This window comes from Pseudophryne corroboree, chromosome 7 (genome assembly GCF_028390025.1).
Source record: "Pseudophryne corroboree isolate aPseCor3 chromosome 7, aPseCor3.hap2, whole genome shotgun sequence".
Taxonomy (NCBI): Eukaryota; Metazoa; Chordata; class Amphibia; order Anura; family Myobatrachidae; genus Pseudophryne; species Pseudophryne corroboree.
Genome location: NC_086450.1, coordinates 437,151,901 through 437,168,991, shown reverse-complemented (window position 1 = coordinate 437,168,991; position 17,091 = coordinate 437,151,901). Strand labels below are relative to the sequence as shown.

Below are 17,091 nucleotides of genomic sequence, written 5' to 3'. Positions count from 1 at the left end.
CGCAGAATGTATGTACATCCGACAGATTAGCAGCCGCCGGGTTTCCAATGCAGAGGGTAACGCCTGGGCTTTTTTCCTGCATCCGTGCTGTCAGAGGGATCGGATCCCTCCCAGCATCACCCGCGGCTGCCGTGTCACATGCGGAGAGGTCTCCCGGGTCATAAACCCGGAAGCCCAAGGGCAGGTGCTCATCGCAAAGGACAACTCTTATCAGGAGAGCCGGCCTTTGAAATACTAATCGCATATATTAGTACATATGCAATTAGTATCGGTGCGGTAAGTGGCAGGATGTACCGCAAGAGGCTCGTACATCCCGCCCTTAGTCACTATTAGTGGCTGAGAACAGGACAGGTCAGTATATACAGTATATATAGATCAGTGTACAAATCCCCTGCAGCAGTGAGGGTAGTACATAACACTATATAGGTAGGTCAGTATATATAGTGTATATATAGATCAGTGTACACAGCCCCAGCAGCAGTGAGTGTATAAAGCTGGGTAAACACTGGCGTGACGGGGATTTGTTCCGACATAGGAACGAATCCCTGTCAGCCCCAAATGCCCCTACACATTGGGGCAACTTTAATGAAGGACGGTACGAGCAGGTTCTGTCCTTCATTAACATAACACAGGACGCTAAGTTTGATGTGCAGGGCATCAAACCAAGCGTCTGTCGCATGCTACCGCGGGAGCGCGCAGTCCTGGGTACACACTGAGCAATGCAAGCGATATGTTTTGGAGCGACATTGCTCCAGTGTGTACCCAGCTTAAGGACATCACATAGCACTACAGTATATACTGTAGGTAGGTCAGTATATTTACTGTATATCAGAGCACACAGCCCCAGAAGCAGTGAGTGTATAAGGACAGTACTATATCGGTAGGTCAGTATATACAGAAGTACATATAGATCAGTGTACTCAGCCCCAGCAGCCGTGAGTGTATAATTTAAGTATTATATAGGTAGGTAGGTTTGTATATAGAGATCAGAGTACACAGCCTCAGCAGTAGTGAGTGAATAAGAGTTGTATATAACACTATACAGTTAGGTCAGTATATACAGTATACTGTATATAGATCAGTGCACACAGACCCAGCAGCAGTAAGTGTATGATGGCAGTACATACCACTCTATAGGTAGGTTAGTATATCCAGTATATTGTATATACTGTACATCAGTGTGCACAGCCCCAGCAGCAGTGAGTGTATAAGGCCAGTACTATAGGTAGGTAGGTCAGTATATACAGTATATATACAGATCAGTGTGCACAGCTCCAGCAGCGGTGAGTGTATAATGGCAGTACTATAGATAGGTCAATATACCGTATATATACAGATCAGCGTGTGCACAGCCCCAGCAGCACAGAGTGAATAAGGGCAGTACTAGTACGTACAGTATATAGCTAGGTCAGTATATACAGAAGCATATATAGATCAGTGTAGTCAGCAGCAGCGAGTGTATAAGGCCAGTACTATAGGTAGGTCAGTATACAGTATATATACAGATCAGTGTGTGCCCAGCAGCAGCAGCACAGAGTGAATAAGGACACAGTACAGTATTACACAGAGATAGGTAGGTAGGTCAGTATATACAGTATATATACATATCAGTGTGCACAGCTCCAGCAGCGGTGAGTGTATAATGGCAGTACTATAGGTCAGTATACAGTATATATACAGATCAGTGTGTGCCCAGCAGCAGCAGCACAGAGTGAATAAGGACACAGTACAGTATTACACAGAGATAGGTAGGTAGGTCAGTATATACAGTATATATACATATCAGTGTGCACAGCTCCAGCAGCGGTGAGTGTATAATGGCAGTACTATAGGTCAGTATACAGTATATATACAGATCAGTGTGTGCCCAGCAGCAGCAGCACAGAGTGAATAAGGACACAGTACAGTATTACACAGAGATAGGTAGGTAGGTCAGTATATACAGTATATATACAGATCAGTGTGCACAGCTCCAGCAGCGGTGAGTGTATAAGGCCAGTACTATAGGTAGTTCAGTATACAGTATATATACAGATCAGTGTGTGCCCAGCAGCAGCAGCAGCAGCACAGAGTGAATAAGGACACAGTACAGTATTACACAGAGATAGGTAGGTAGGTCAGTATATACAGTATATATATACAGATCAGTGTGCACAGCTCCAGCAGCGGTGAGTGTATAAGGCCAGTACTATAGGTAGGTCAGTATACAGTATATATACAGATCAGTGTGTGCCCAGCAGCAGCAGCAGCAGCACAGAGTGAATAAGGACAGTACAGTATTACACAGAGATACCCGGCTCAGTTACCTGGTGGTGAGTTTCTTTTTCCACGTTCTCCCCGTTGACTTCCAGCACCCGGTCTCCAGCCTTCAGGCCGGCGATCTCAGCCGGGGAGCCGGGCTCCACTTTGCGGATGTACTGCCCGATCTTGTTCTTCTCTCCGTGCAGGTGGAAGCCGTATCCCTGCTCCCCTTTCTCTATGTGACACAGCCGGGGCTCCGGCCGCTCCTGGGCCATGGTACAGGGGGTGAGGGGCACTGGCGGAGGGGACAGGGGGCACTGGCAGAGCTCAGTGCAGCACAGGGGGCATGGTGACCCGGGCAGGGTGAGGGCTGGGTACAGCTGCTGCCCTACGGTGTGGATGCAGCTCTGGGATATTCCTGACTTCTGCACGGAGCTGACTTGCTGGCTCCCTGCCCTGTCTCTGGCTCAGCTACTCCTCCTCCTCCCGCTGCTCTCTCTCTGGCTCTGGCTTGTGTTTCTCTAGCAAACAAGAAATAGCCACAAAGATGCTGCTCTGGCACCTCCCTCTGATCCAACCTGGAATCTTCCAGACTGAGGGGTCAGGAATACTGCACAGATGTGGAGGTACAGCAGACGGGGACAGTGCACAGATGTGGGGGCACAGCAGGCGGGGACAGTGCACAGATGTGGGGGCACAGCAGGCGGGGACAGTGCACAGATGTGGGGGCACAGCAGGCGGGGACAGTGCACAGATCTGGGGGCACAGCAGGCGGGGACAGTGCACAGATCTGGGGGCACAGCAGGCGGGGACAGTGCACAGATCTCGGGGCACAGCAGGCGGGGACAGTGCACAGATGTGGGGGCCCCGCAGGCATGGACATTGCACAGATGTGGCGGCACAACAGGCATGAATAGTGCACAGTTGTGGGGGTACAGCAGGCATGGACAGTGCACAGATATGGGGGCACCGCAGGCATGGACATGGCACATATGTGGGGGCACAGCAGGTGGGGACACTGCACAGATGTGGGTGCACAGCAGGCATGGACATTGCACATATGTTGGGGCACAGCAGGCGGGGACATTGCACAGATGAGGGGGCACAACAAGCATGGACAGTGCACAGATGTGGGGGTACAGCAGACATGGACATTGCACAGATGTGGGGCACCGCAGGCAGGGACATTGCACGTATGTGGGGGCACAGCAGGCGGGGACACTGCACAGGTGTGGGGGCACAGCAGGCATGAACAGTGCACAGCTGTGAGGGCACTGCAGGCAGGGACAGTGCACAGGTGTGGGGGCACAGCAGACATGAACATTGCACAGATGTTACTGTACAGCAGGCAAACATAAGGCACGGGTGTGAGGGAACATCAGACAGGGGCACTGCACAGATGTAGGAACACGGCAGGCAGACATTGGGCATAGGGGGCATAGCAGTGACACTGCACATATGTGAGGGTACAGCAGGTGGGAACACTGCACATATGTGATTGCACAGAAGCAGGGACACTGCCTGCACAGATGTGAGGGCAGAGCAGACAGAAACACTCTACAGATCTGTAGGCAGAGCAAGTGGGAACGGTGCACAGATGTGGGGGCACAGCAGGCAGGAACACTGCACTCGTGTGGAGGCACAGAAGGCAGGTACAGGGTATAAGAGGTATACAAAGGGTCCATATGTGGGGGCATAACTGGGGCATAGGAGGCACAGCAGTGACACAGCACATATGTGAGGGCACAGCAGATGTGATGGCACAGAAGCAGGGACACTGCACAGATGTGAGGGAAGAGCAGGCAGAAACACTGTACAGATCTGTAGGTACAGCAAGTGGGAACACTGCACAGATGTGGGACAGCAGGCAGACTTAGGGCACAGATATGAGGGCACAGCAGGCAGGGACACTACACATATGTGGGTGTACAGCAGGCAGATATAGGGCATAGATGTGGGAGCACAGCAGGCAGGGACACTACACAGATGTGGGTGTACATCAGGCAGACATAGGGCACAGATGTGGGGGCACAGCAGGCAGGGACACCACCTATGTGGGGGTACAGCAGATGAAAGCACTGCATGGATGTGGGGGCACAGCAGTTAAAAACACTGTACATATGTGGGGACATAGCAGACAGGAACACTGCACTGATGTAGGGGCACAGTAGGAAGAGGCAGGGAACATGTGTGGGGGCATAGCTGGCAATTACACTACACAGATGTAGGGGCACAGCAGGCAGAAATAGAGCACTGATGGGAGGGCACAGCAGGCTGGGACACCTCACAGATGTGAAGCACAGCAGGCAGGAACTCTGCACAGATGTGGAGGCACAGCAGTCATACATATGGAACAGTGCACAATGTGGTGGTATCCCTGTAATAGCCTCCACGTTCCAGAGGTGGGCGTCTGCCAGCTTTTTAAAGAAGCAATCATTTACAAGGCAAAACCAGGTTTAGTTTTGACTTTGAAATGATTGGTTCTTTAAAAAAAACGGGCAGACTCACAAAAAATTCCCACACGTCCGAAACTCAGAGGCTATTACATTTAGCAGTGTGTGTCTGCTCCTCCCCTGTGCTTCTGTCTCAGTCATCATCTGTGTAAGGCTCTCTAACAATGTTGTGTGTGTACCTGTCACTGCTTCCCGATGTGTGTCTCTCTGCCCCCATTAGTATGTGTACCTGTCTCGGTCTCCCCATGTGTGTCTCTCTGCCCCCATTAGTATGTGTACTGTCTCGGTCTCCCCCTGTGTGTCTCTCTGCCCCCATTAGTATGTGTACTGTGTCGGTCTCCCGATGTGTGCCTCTCTGCCCCCATTAGTATGTGTACCTGTCTTGGTCTCCCCATGTGTGTCTTTCTGCCCCCATTAGTATGTGTACTGTCTCGGTCTCCCCATGTGTGTCTTTCTATCCCCATTAGTATGTGTACTGTCTCAGTCTCTCTATGTGTGTCTCCGTGCCCCCATTAGTATGTGTACTGTCTCGGTCTCTCCATGTGTGTCTCTCTGCCCCGGTCTCTCCATGTGTGTCTCTCTGCCCCCATTAGTATGTGTACTGTCTCGGTCTCCCATGTGTGTTTCTCTGCCCCCATTAGTATGTGTACTGTCTCGGTCTCTCCATGTGTGTCTCTCTGCCCCCATTAGTATGTGTACTGTCTCTGTCTCTCCCTGTGTGTCTCGCTACCCCAATTAGTATGTGTACTGTCTCGGTCTCTCCATGTGTGTCTCTCTGCCCCCATTAGTATGTGTACTGTCTCGGTCTCCCATGTGTGTTTCTCTGCCCCCATTAGTATGTGTACTGTCTCGGTCTCTACATGTGTGTCTCTCTGCCCCCATTAGTATGTGTACTGTCTCGGTCTCCCATGTGTGTTTCTCTGCCCCCATTAGTATGTGTACTGTCTTGGTCTCTCCATGTGTGTCTCTCTGCCCCCATTAGTATGTGTACTGTCTCGGTCTCTCCATGTGTGTCTCTCTGCCCCCATTAGTATGTGTACCTGTCTCAGTCACTCCATGTGTGTCTCTCTGCCTCCATTAGTATGTGTACCTGTCTCAGTCTCTCCATGGGTGTCTCTCTGCCTCCATTAGTATGTGTACCTGTCTCTTTCTCTGCTGGAGGAGGGACTGATGTGAATGGCCAAATATACTCTGTAAAGCTCTGCAGAATGTGTGTGCTATCACTATGTAATTAAATGTTAACAACAGTGCCTCTCCTTCCTCCTCTTCTCACTGATGTGATTGGCAGCCAACAACAAGGGCTTTGCCTATCAGAAGCGATGTGGATGAACAGAAGCGCCATCATGTCCAACACCACATGACTGTACCAAAGAATGGCTGGAAGCAGAATTTTTTGATTTTCAGAATTTTTTACTGAGTTGCTCGATAGGAGACATTTGGGGGAAGATTTGATGAAGCTTGTGTAGCAGCTGCACACATAGGAGGTTATTATGGTAGCAAAACTGTACCCAACGCAACTTTGGTGAAAAAATTCTTAATACACTAAGGGGTAAATTTACTAGGATGGGAGTTCTATTTAAGATGGGATGTTGCCCATAGCAACCAATCAGATTCTACTTCTCATTTATCTAGCACCTTCTAAAAGATAATACCTGGAATCTGATTGGTTGCCTTGGGCAACATCCCATCTTAAATAGAACTCACATCTTAGTAAATGTACCCCTAAGGGTCCCGTAAACATTAGGTTGTCCAATGGAGAGAAATGATGGTCCATCAGTCAGCGTGAGCCATTGAAAGGCAATATAGTGCATAACAAGGGCGTTTAAAGTTAAACAGAGGTGATGGCGCGTGTGCTGACTTTTGGGTGTGCCCCCTCCTCTCCACAGCGCCATAGACCCTGGCATCGTGCCAGAGAAACGGGAATTGGGACGCCAGCGCCATGTTTTGTGCATACGAAATCATAGTTGTAGGCTGAGACACGCCCCAATAAACTATCGCAAAATACCTGCGTTTTTGCTTTCCCTGCCCCATCACCCAAACGGTCCCTTACTGTGCAGACGTGCGATAATCGCTCAACTCTATAAATATCGGCATTGTGTACAACTACAAATCAGGCCTTTGACTGCACATGATTTTGGAAGCTCATTGCTTTATTTGACTGATGGTAATAAGGCAGGACCTTCAACTGTTGCAAAACCATTTCTCAATAATACACAGCAATAAATAACTTCTTGCGGAATGACGACAAAAGTTACAAGCGGGGGCGGGGCTGGCACTTAATGTGTGTTTCTTTGCCTGACCTGGTAAAATAGATAGTAGAATTATCTTAGCAGTTACTGTATGTGACTCCAGCATACTTTACAGAACACAAGAAAGACATTTGTTTACTTAAAGTGACACTAGCTGAAATATTTGCTGTCAGTGGAAGAGAGTGTAGTGGCATTACACGCACACACACCCTGTTACTGTAAATCACTTCTGTCCAAGTGTATACATTGGGAAGAGAAAATAAAAAAAGCAATGGCACACCTAGGTCTGATAAAACTGGGGTAAATAGCAATACTTCAGCTGTCTCTATTTATCATTTACAGTTCACTGAGTGCACTGCAACAGTACAGTATATGATGAATGCAGTAACACCTAGGGGCTAAGCTGGTAGAAAGAGAAGGTAAGTACAGATTGTTTGCCATAGATTGCGATATTACAACTAATTAAATTCACTTTTTTTTCTGTTTAAACAAGTTTTTGCATGAATGTTTTATTGAAATAAAATGTAGGGCTACTCTGAAGCAGTGAAAAGAGTGGAGAAGTGAGCCTGTGGAGAATTTGCCCATGGCAACCAATCAGCTGCTCCGTACAATTGTATAGTATACAAATTATAAATGTTACTTCAACGCTGATTGGGTGCCATGGGCAACTTCTCCACTGGCTCACTTCTCCACACTTTTCACTGCTTCATTAATCTTTATTATATTAATACTGTGAAACACCACAATAAAAAAGTTATTAAACTTTGATATTATTTATTTGACAACTTAACTCAATAAAACCAATTTTTTTACTGCTCATCATTTCTATCACATCTGAATATGCCCCAACACCCAGGGACAGAACTGCTGGAGGCAAAGGAGTCAGTTGCCGCCGAGTTGAGAGCAGCAGCATCGGAGCCTGTCCGTGTTTACAGCCAAGGGCCGTAACTAGGGGGGTGCCCTAGTTTCGGGCCGCACAATTGTCCACCCATTTTAATGACCCAGCCCAGGAGCCCCGCCGCCACCACCGCTAGGTGCAGCCCTGCCAGCGGTGGAGTGCACCCGGGCTACTTCTCGCCCGTCTCTGCAGCTGCCTGCCTGCATGCTCCGCCCCCTCCCGGCCTCTGCTGCTGCCTAGTGAACAAGGGAAACAGGAGCCAGCAGCTGGGAAACAAGGAGGAAGTGGCCGGACAAAATAGCAGTGTGGGGAGCGAGTCGCTGGCGGAGGAAAGCAGTGATGACTGCGACAGTTTAATAGGAAGCAGAGAGGCAGGGGTATGGGACGGGGGATGGCGTGGGGTACAGTCAGAGTGTCAGGTAACTGGCCACAATGCCTGCTGCTGTCACCGCTCACAGTCACTGCGGCCCTCTCCTAGCGCACTGCCGGCTTCTGCATCCATGCCATATCGTGGTCCCAGGGGTTTACTGACAGGGTGCAGCCCAGAGCCGGCCCTAACCAATATGATGCCCTAGGCAAGATTTTGGCTGGTGCCCCGTAGCACCACCGCTGGTTCCGCCTCTGACCTTGCACCTCTTTCTCAGCACCATCACCCCTCTCCTATAGCAGTCCTTATTTTGGTGTTTGTACCCCCTATATTTTAAATAGGAACAGTTTGCACATTTGGCACACAGCCCAAAAAGGTGTGTGCTTTTGCTGGCAAGGGGCATGGCCACACAATAGTAACCCCAAATCCAATTACGCCACACAGTACTGCAACTTTATTCACATTTGATCATGCGATAGTGTCCATAATTCATATTACATCCCACAGTAGTATCACTTTACCTTATAAACGTTACTCCTCACAGTAGAGCCCCTTATTCACAATACATCACACTGAATTGCTCCTTATTCACATTACACCACACCCTATTGCGCTTTATTCACATTAGACGACACAGTAGTGTCTTTTCTATATGCAACGCCACATAGTAGAGCACATTATACAAATGCCACACAGTAATGCCCCTTACACATATGAGACACCTTATTAATGTCCTTATAAACATAATGCGCCTTACACATTATGACAACCTTTATTAATGCCCTTTTACACATAATGTCCCTTACACATATGCCGCACATTATTAATGCCCTTATACACATAATGGGCGGGATGTACTAAGCGGAAAATGCGGTAAACTCCCTGTTTACCGCATTTTCCTGATGTACTAACCCCCGGCCGGCGGACAGCGCCGCGGCGGGGTACGCCAGCTTTAGCTTTAGCTGGCGATAGTCCATAGAAGCCTATGGGCTTCTCTCCGCGGCGCTGTGTGAGGGATCCGATCGGATCCCTCCCAGCATGCCCTGCGACCGCCCCCGTCACCCCGCGCATGCGCAGACTGTCTTCTGGGGCCGAATCCCGGAAGTCAGGCTGCCGCTGCGCATCGCGGAGGACAGCTCTTATCGGAAGAGCTGTCCTCCGCAATGCTGATCGCATATGTTAGTACATATGCGATCAGCATCGTGGCGATGGGCGGCGATGTACATTAGTACATCCCGCCCAATGACACACATAGTGCCCCTTACACATATGTTGCACATTATTAATGCATTTTTACATGACACACATAATGCTCCTTACACATATTCTGAACACTACTGCACAACCAACCCACTCACATGCACACAGCACTCTCACTGCCACTAACACTGTGACCTCTGCCTCTGCTTGGATACAGATGTGTCCTCATAAATCTTGCATCAATGCTAACGTCGGGCACCTTTTTTTAATGAAAATGCATCTTATTTGCATTGCTATGTGGCTAGGATGCACAAGCAGCTTCTGCTGATTAAAATGATATGCAGCATGCCAATATACTGTGTGAGACTGTGGCTGTATCTGCATATGAAATGCTACACACAGAATATAGGCATGCCACATATCATTTTAATCAGCAGAAGCTGCTGATGCCCCTAGGCATATCAAATGCCCTAGGCAATTGCCTAGTTTGCCTATGCCTATGGCCGGCTCTGGTGCAGCCACTCCAGTGTTCTCTTATAACAGAGCAATTTACAGGTGGAAGAGTTACAGAATGGGCTGGTCAGGGTGAAATCCATCCTCCGAGGTTTAGCCAGACAGACGCTCAGTTCAGCATTGCAGGAATTAGCTAATTTAAGATTCCACCTTTAAAACTAATGCAGAGATCCTCCTCAGCTGCAATGGCGATGTGACAACCCACCCCCACTCTTACCCCCAACACTGGTCTATACGCTGGCAGCGATGTTTTGCTAACTCCAAATATTCAGTGGTTGGGTCACATGTCCAAATGGCAGCCCAGCTCTAATTCAAGGCCGTAATGTGCAGAGGATGGATTCAAATCCAACATATCCCTTAAGAAACCAGCAGTGATTAGTGGGCAACCGCTTGTGTGTACAGATCTTAAGTCATCGCTATTAAATAAACTGACTCTATTAATTGACTTTGTTATGATGAGCATCTGTTTAGCTGAAACAATTTGCCTCAGGCATGTGAGCTGAAAGCGGGAACACAATGTTGTGTCAGCTCAGAATTTACCCACCTGCAATAATAGCTCATGATGAAGCCTTGCTCTCGCACTGCAGGGACCTGTCTAGCAGGCAGAGCATTAAGGCCCTAAGGTTTCAGTGGTCAGAGCAAGCTTGTGCACCTGACATGGGAGGAGAGGGCGGGCAGCGGTGACTGTTCCTTTCTCAATCATGAAGTAAATCCTCTCTAATTGGTGTTTGAAGGAGTTTACATCAGCCTTAAGTGACTCAGCGCTGCAGTTTAATAGAACCTGCTTCCGTCATGGAATCTGACTGTGCTCCTAAATATTCTAGCCAGCAAGAGAGCCCTAGTCATGGTTCTGTGTGACGTTCCACTTCTAGGATTATTATGTTGTACAGTTGCCATATTTTGAAGTTACCTTCTATAAGGTAAAGTATGAGTTACCCTACGGTTCTTCTGCCGTGAAAGCCATCATTCTACAACTTGCGTTGATGAGCTGCCATGAATCGTTTCTATTTACCATGAATAAAATGTAATTTATAAACATTCGCTATATATATTTTTTTGCCCGTCATTTTCCATTTATGCAGCATGCTGACAGTGGGGCCATAAAAGTGCATGGCCAAGAGGTCAGGACCCCGTCAATGTCGCCACGGGCTCCTGGACCCACTGCTCTGCCCCAGAATGCCAGAAAGAGGGTTTCATATCTGGGAAAGTGCACCAGGCCCTGATGGACAGTGGTGCATGGGTCAGCCTCCAGACTGTATGGCTCAATGGATAGAACCCCGTTCCCCGCAGGGCCCAAAGCAGCCAAAAGGGCTGGTTATACAACTGATACCCCTTTCAGACTGCCTGAGGCGGGTTGCACCCGGGAGCTTGACACGGGAGCTCCCGGGCTGCAACCCGCCTCAGGTGCCCCGCCGCCACTCTAAGCCACCCGTCGTAATGCTGGGTTGGTGATGTCAGCGGTGACGCGGCGGGGTCGGCACTTGAAGATCACATGATCTCCATGCGCCGCCTGTCCACACACAGTGAACAGGAAACGGGACGCATCGACCCAGCTACTGTTTACACCGCACAGCGAGCTGGGTTGAACGCGTGTTCAACCCTGCTCGCTACCCAAGTTGGAATACCGGGTGGCTTGACCCGGTATTTAAACCCTGTGGCACCTTTCAGACCGCACGTGAACACAGGTTATGCGCGTTCATGTGCCAATAACCCGTGTGAATAGCTGGCGGTCTGAAAGGGGTATAATCCACACGCTTGAGCACAGTTTTCCAGTGATTATTCATTTATCATAAGTATTATACATATTCTAATAAAATGCATTAACCCTACCAGTCCAAGATAGAATATAATTAAAGCGATCCTCTCCTTTGGGGTAAACGAGCTAAATGATGGGCTGGTATGTAAGAATATGTTTGTATTACACAGTGTTTATGGGGGAATATTTGTAGAGCTAAGAAAAGTAAGACATGATTGAGTAGCCTTTTCCTGTCAGCCATATAATATAATCTATGCTGGTTTGGCACCGGAAAGATAAAGATGTATGTTTTGTCCTAAAGAATTTGTTTGCTGACCTCCAGGGGTCGCCGGGGTGAACAAAGGTCCCATTTCGGTGTATTGATACCACACCACTCATTATAGACAGTTATGATTAGTGTATAGGCTTACGTCACACTCCCATCCCTAACCCAGCAGGTTTAGCTATACAAAGTGACATAAACTTCAACTTTACTATAAATAGCTGCGAAGATCAAAAGCACTAAGAGCTCAATAGAAAGGGTGAGGTTCTGTTACCGTGAGCGCGGAAGCCGGCGAGACACCTTTCAGGCCCAGTGGACTAGCTAATCCATATAGGTTTATGTATGTGATGTGAGCCAGAGGAACTGAGGCTTGGATGAAAAGAGGGACATAAAATAGGGACTGAGGAGCGGCAATAAGAAATGACAGTGACCCATGGAAGGTATATAGAGGAATCCCTGCAGCACTGTGTATAGGTGACAGGTGCACTGTACAGTACGGGAGACGTTCAATGCTCAGGCCCCATGCTGTGAGCTCCTGTGCTAAGTCACCAGCTCCTGTCAGTGACTGTACATCATAGTGACGGAGCAGGAATGTCACACATTTCCTGTTAGGGTATCACAGCTTGTACCATTAAATGCTTATTAGTCATATGACTTCTGTCACAGCACTTAATGCTGAATATATTACACAACATACTCCTGTGTAGGAAAATCTCCAGGCTGATTACTGCTTTAAGGAAACAAAATTCAAAGTATTTTACTTATTAACCTTGGGGTCACGGCGGCGATATTACCCAGATGTGCCGCGCTGTGACTTCTGTAAGGGTTCTCATTCATGTGTTTACCAGACTTTCACCACAGTTGCACTTTCCAGTCTTGCAATAGCCGTTACCTTCTATAGTAAAGAATCTATAGCCTTTATGTTACAATGTTACCCAGATATAAAACATTCTCCTTTCTCACTTATGTGTGCCTGTGTGCAGCGGGTCCTATACCTGCATGTTATGTATGCCCGTGTGCACTGTGTCCTATACCTGCATGTTATGTGTGCCTGTGTGCACTGTATCCTATACCTGCATGTTATGTGTGCCTGTGTGCAGCGGGTCCTATACCTGCATGTTATGTGTGCCTGTGTGCAGCGGGTCCTATACCTGCATGTTATGTGTGCCTGTGTGCAGCGGGTCCTATACCTGCATGTTATGTGTGCCTGTGTGCACTGTGTCCTATACCTGCATGTTATGTGTGCCTGTGTGCAGCGGGTCCTATACCTGCATGTTATGTGTGCCTGTGTGCAGCGGGTCCTATACCTGCATGTTATGTGTGCCTGTGTGCACTGTATCCTATACCTGCATGTTATGTGTGCCTGTGTGCACTGTGTCCTATACCTGCATGTTATGTGTGCCTGTGTGCAGCGGGTCCTATACCTGCATGTTATGTGTGCCTGTGTGCACTGTATCCTATACCTGCATGTTATGTGTGCATGTGTGCACTGTGTCCTATACCTGCATGTTATGTGTGCCTGTGTGCAGCGGGTCCTATACCTGCATGTTATGTGTGCCTGTGTGCACTGTATCCTATACCTGCATGTTATGTGTGCATGTGTGCAGTGTGTTCTATACCTGCATGTTATGTGTGCCTGTGTGCACTGTATCCTATACCTGCATGTTATGTGTGCCTGTGTGCAGTGTGTCCTATACCTGCATGTTATGTGTGCCTGTGTGCAGTGTGTCCTATACCTGCATGTTATGTGTGCCTGTGTGCAGCGGGTCCTATACCTGCATGTTATGTGTGCCTGTGTGCAGCGTGTCCTATACCTGCATGTTATGTGTGCCTGTGTGCAGCGTGTCCTATACCTGCATGTTATGTGTGCCTGTGTGCAGTGTATCCTATACCTGCATGTTATGTGTGCCTGTGTGCAGCATGTCCTATACCTGCATGTTATGTGTGCCTGTGTGCAGTGTGTCCTATACCTGCATGTTATGTGTGCCTGTGTGCACTGTGTCCTATACCTGCATGTTATGTGTGCCTGTGTGCAGCGTGTCCTATACCTGCATGTTATGTGTGCAGTGTGTCCTATACCTGCATGTTATGTGTGCCTGTGTGCAGTGTATCCTATACCTGCATGTTATGTGTGCCTGTGTGCAGTGTGTCCTATACCTGCATGTTATGTGTGCCTGTGTGCAGTGTGTCCTATACCTGCATGTTATGTGTGCCTGTGTGCAGCGTGTCCTATACCTGCATGTTATGTGTGCCTGTGTGCAGTGTGTCCTATACCTGCATGTTATGTGTGCCTGTGTGCAGTGTATCCTATACCTGCATGTTATGTGTGCCTGTGTGCAGTGTGTCCTATACCTGCATGTTATGTGTGCCTGTGTGCAGTGTGTCCTATACCTGCATGTTATGTGTGCCTGTGTGCAGCGTGTCCTATACCTGCATGTTATGTATGCCCGTGTGCAGCGTGTCCTATACCTGCATGTTATGTGTGCCTGTGTGCAGTGTGTCCTATACCTGCATGTTATGTGTGCCTGTGTGCAGTGTATCCTATACCTGCATGTTATGTGTGCCTGTGTGCAGTGTGTCCTATACCTGCATGTTATGTATGCCCGTGTGCAGCGTGTCCTATACCTGCATGTTATGTGTGCCTGTGTGCAGTGTGTCCTATACCTGCATGTTATGTGTGCCTGTGTGCAGTGTATCCTATACCTGCATGTTATGTGTGCCTGTGTGCAGTGTGTCCTATACCTGCATGTTATGTGTGCCTGTGTGCACTGTATCCTATACCTGCATGTTATGTGTGCATGTGTGCAGTGTGTTCTATACCTGCATGTTATGTGTGCCTGTGTGCACTGTATCCTATACCTGCATGTTATGTGTGCCTGTGTGCAGTGTGTCCTATACCTGCATGTTATGTGTGCCTGTGTGCAGTGTGTCCTATACCTGCATGTTATGTGTGCCTGTGTGCAGCGGGTCCTATACCTGCATGTTATGTGTGCCTGTGTGCAGCGGGTCCTATACCTGCATGTTATGTGTGCCTGTGTGCACTGTATCCTATACCTGCATGTTATGTGTGCATGTGTGCACTGTGTCCTATACCTGCATGTTATGTGTGCCTGTGTGCAGCGGGTCCTATACCTGCATGTTATGTGTGCCTGTGTGCACTGTATCCTATACCTGCATGTTATGTGTGCATGTGTGCAGTGTGTTCTATACCTGCATGTTATGTGTGCCTGTGTGCACTGTATCCTATACCTGCATGTTATGTGTGCCTGTGTGCAGTGTGTCCTATACCTGCATGTTATGTGTGCCTGTGTGCAGTGTGTCCTATACCTGCATGTTATGTGTGCCTGTGTGCAGCGGGTCCTATACCTGCATGTTATGTGTGCCTGTGTGCAGCGTGTCCTATACCTGCATGTTATGTGTGCCTGTGTGCAGCGTGTCCTATACCTGCATGTTATGTGTGCCTGTGTGCAGTGTATCCTATACCTGCATGTTATGTGTGCCTGTGTGCAGCATGTCCTATACCTGCATGTTATGTGTGCCTGTGTGCAGTGTGTCCTATACCTGCATGTTATGTGTGCCTGTGTGCACTGTGTCCTATACCTGCATGTTATGTGTGCCTGTGTGCAGCGTGTCCTATACCTGCATGTTATGTGTGCAGTGTGTCCTATACCTGCATGTTATGTGTGCCTGTGTGCAGTGTATCCTATACCTGCATGTTATGTGTGCCTGTGTGCAGTGTGTCCTATACCTGCATGTTATGTGTGCCTGTGTGCAGTGTGTCCTATACCTGCATGTTATGTGTGCCTGTGTGCAGCGTGTCCTATACCTGCATGTTATGTGTGCCTGTGTGCAGTGTGTCCTATACCTGCATGTTATGTGTGCCTGTGTGCAGTGTATCCTATACCTGCATGTTATGTGTGCCTGTGTGCAGTGTGTCCTATACCTGCATGTTATGTGTGCCTGTGTGCAGTGTGTCCTATACCTGCATGTTATGTGTGCCTGTGTGCAGCGTGTCCTATACCTGCATGTTATGTATGCCCGTGTGCAGCGTGTCCTATACCTGCATGTTATGTGTGCCTGTGTGCAGTGTGTCCTATACCTGCATGTTATGTGTGCCTGTGTGCAGTGTATCCTATACCTGCATGTTATGTGTGCCTGTGTGCAGTGTGTCCTATACCTGCATGTTATGTATGCCCGTGTGCAGCGTGTCCTATACCTGCATGTTATGTGTGCCTGTGTGCAGTGTGTCCTATACCTGCATGTTATGTGTGCCTGTGTGCAGTGTATCCTATACCTGCATGTTATGTGTGCCTGTGTGCAGTGTGTCCTATACCTGCATGTTATGTGTGCCTGTGTGCAGTGTGTCCTATACCTGCATGTTATGTGTGCCTGTGTGCAGCGTGTCCTATACCTGCATGTTATGTATGCCCGTGTGCAGCGTGTCCTATTCCTGCATGTTATGTGTGCTTGTGTGCAGCGTGTTTTGTACCTGCATATTATATGTGCCCGTATGCTATACCTACATGTTATACATGCCCATGTGTGGCGTGTCTCATAATTGTGTGTTATATGTGCCCGTGTGCAGCGTGTCCTGTGCCTGCATGTTATACGTGTCCGTGTGCAGCGTGTCCTGTACATGCATATTATAGGTGCTGGTATGCTGTACCCAAATGTCCTGAAACTACATGTTATATGTTCCCAAGTGTGGCATGTCCCGTACCTGCGTGTTATACGTGCCCATGTGTGGCCTATCTCATACTTGTGTGTTATATGTGGCCGTGTGCAGCATGTAATGTACCTGCATATTAAACATACGTTCCCGTGTGCAGCGTGCCTTATATCTGCATTTTATATGTGCCTTTCTATTTTGTCAGTTCCGGTCCCCACAATTTCTAATGGCAGCCCTGTATTTCTGAAGTGAACAAAGTATCAAGGCAGTGAGGAACTCATTGGAGACTCCCAAAACAGTACAGCATTTTCCCGTATTGTGCCCACTTCCATAGTGTCTCGCAGACGCCCTCCTCCTCATCCACAAACTCCTTCCAAGTCGGACGGTCATGACGTTGGTATGTTGCAACTTATCCTAACAATAAACTTTATCGGTTTTCCCACCACCAAGGTAATTCTGGGAAATAACACCTCCCACAGTGGC

At 48.4% G+C, this 17,091-nt stretch overlaps 1 protein-coding gene and 1 long non-coding RNA gene across 2 annotated transcripts in view; one reads left to right on the top strand and one right to left on the bottom strand.

The window, feature by feature from the left end:
* Positions 1-2,761, bottom strand: part of NHERF2 (NHERF family PDZ scaffold protein 2) — a 150,360-nt gene extending 147,599 nt beyond the window's left edge. Inside the window, exon 1 of the mRNA XM_063934891.1 lies at positions 2,307-2,761. Within this exon, the coding sequence (XP_063790961.1) occupies positions 2,307-2,516 (210 nt within the window). The 5' untranslated portion in view covers positions 2,517-2,761. The remainder of the gene's footprint in view (positions 1-2,306) is intronic.
* Positions 2,762-2,803: 42 nt separating this feature from the next.
* On the top strand, positions 2,804-17,042 carry LOC134945539 (uncharacterized). Its single transcript, XR_010182126.1, has 3 exons — positions 2,804-2,867; positions 7,286-7,362; positions 16,814-17,042. It is a non-coding gene; the product is annotated as an uncharacterized LOC134945539 (long non-coding RNA).
* The last annotated feature ends 49 nt before the right edge of the window (positions 17,043-17,091 follow it).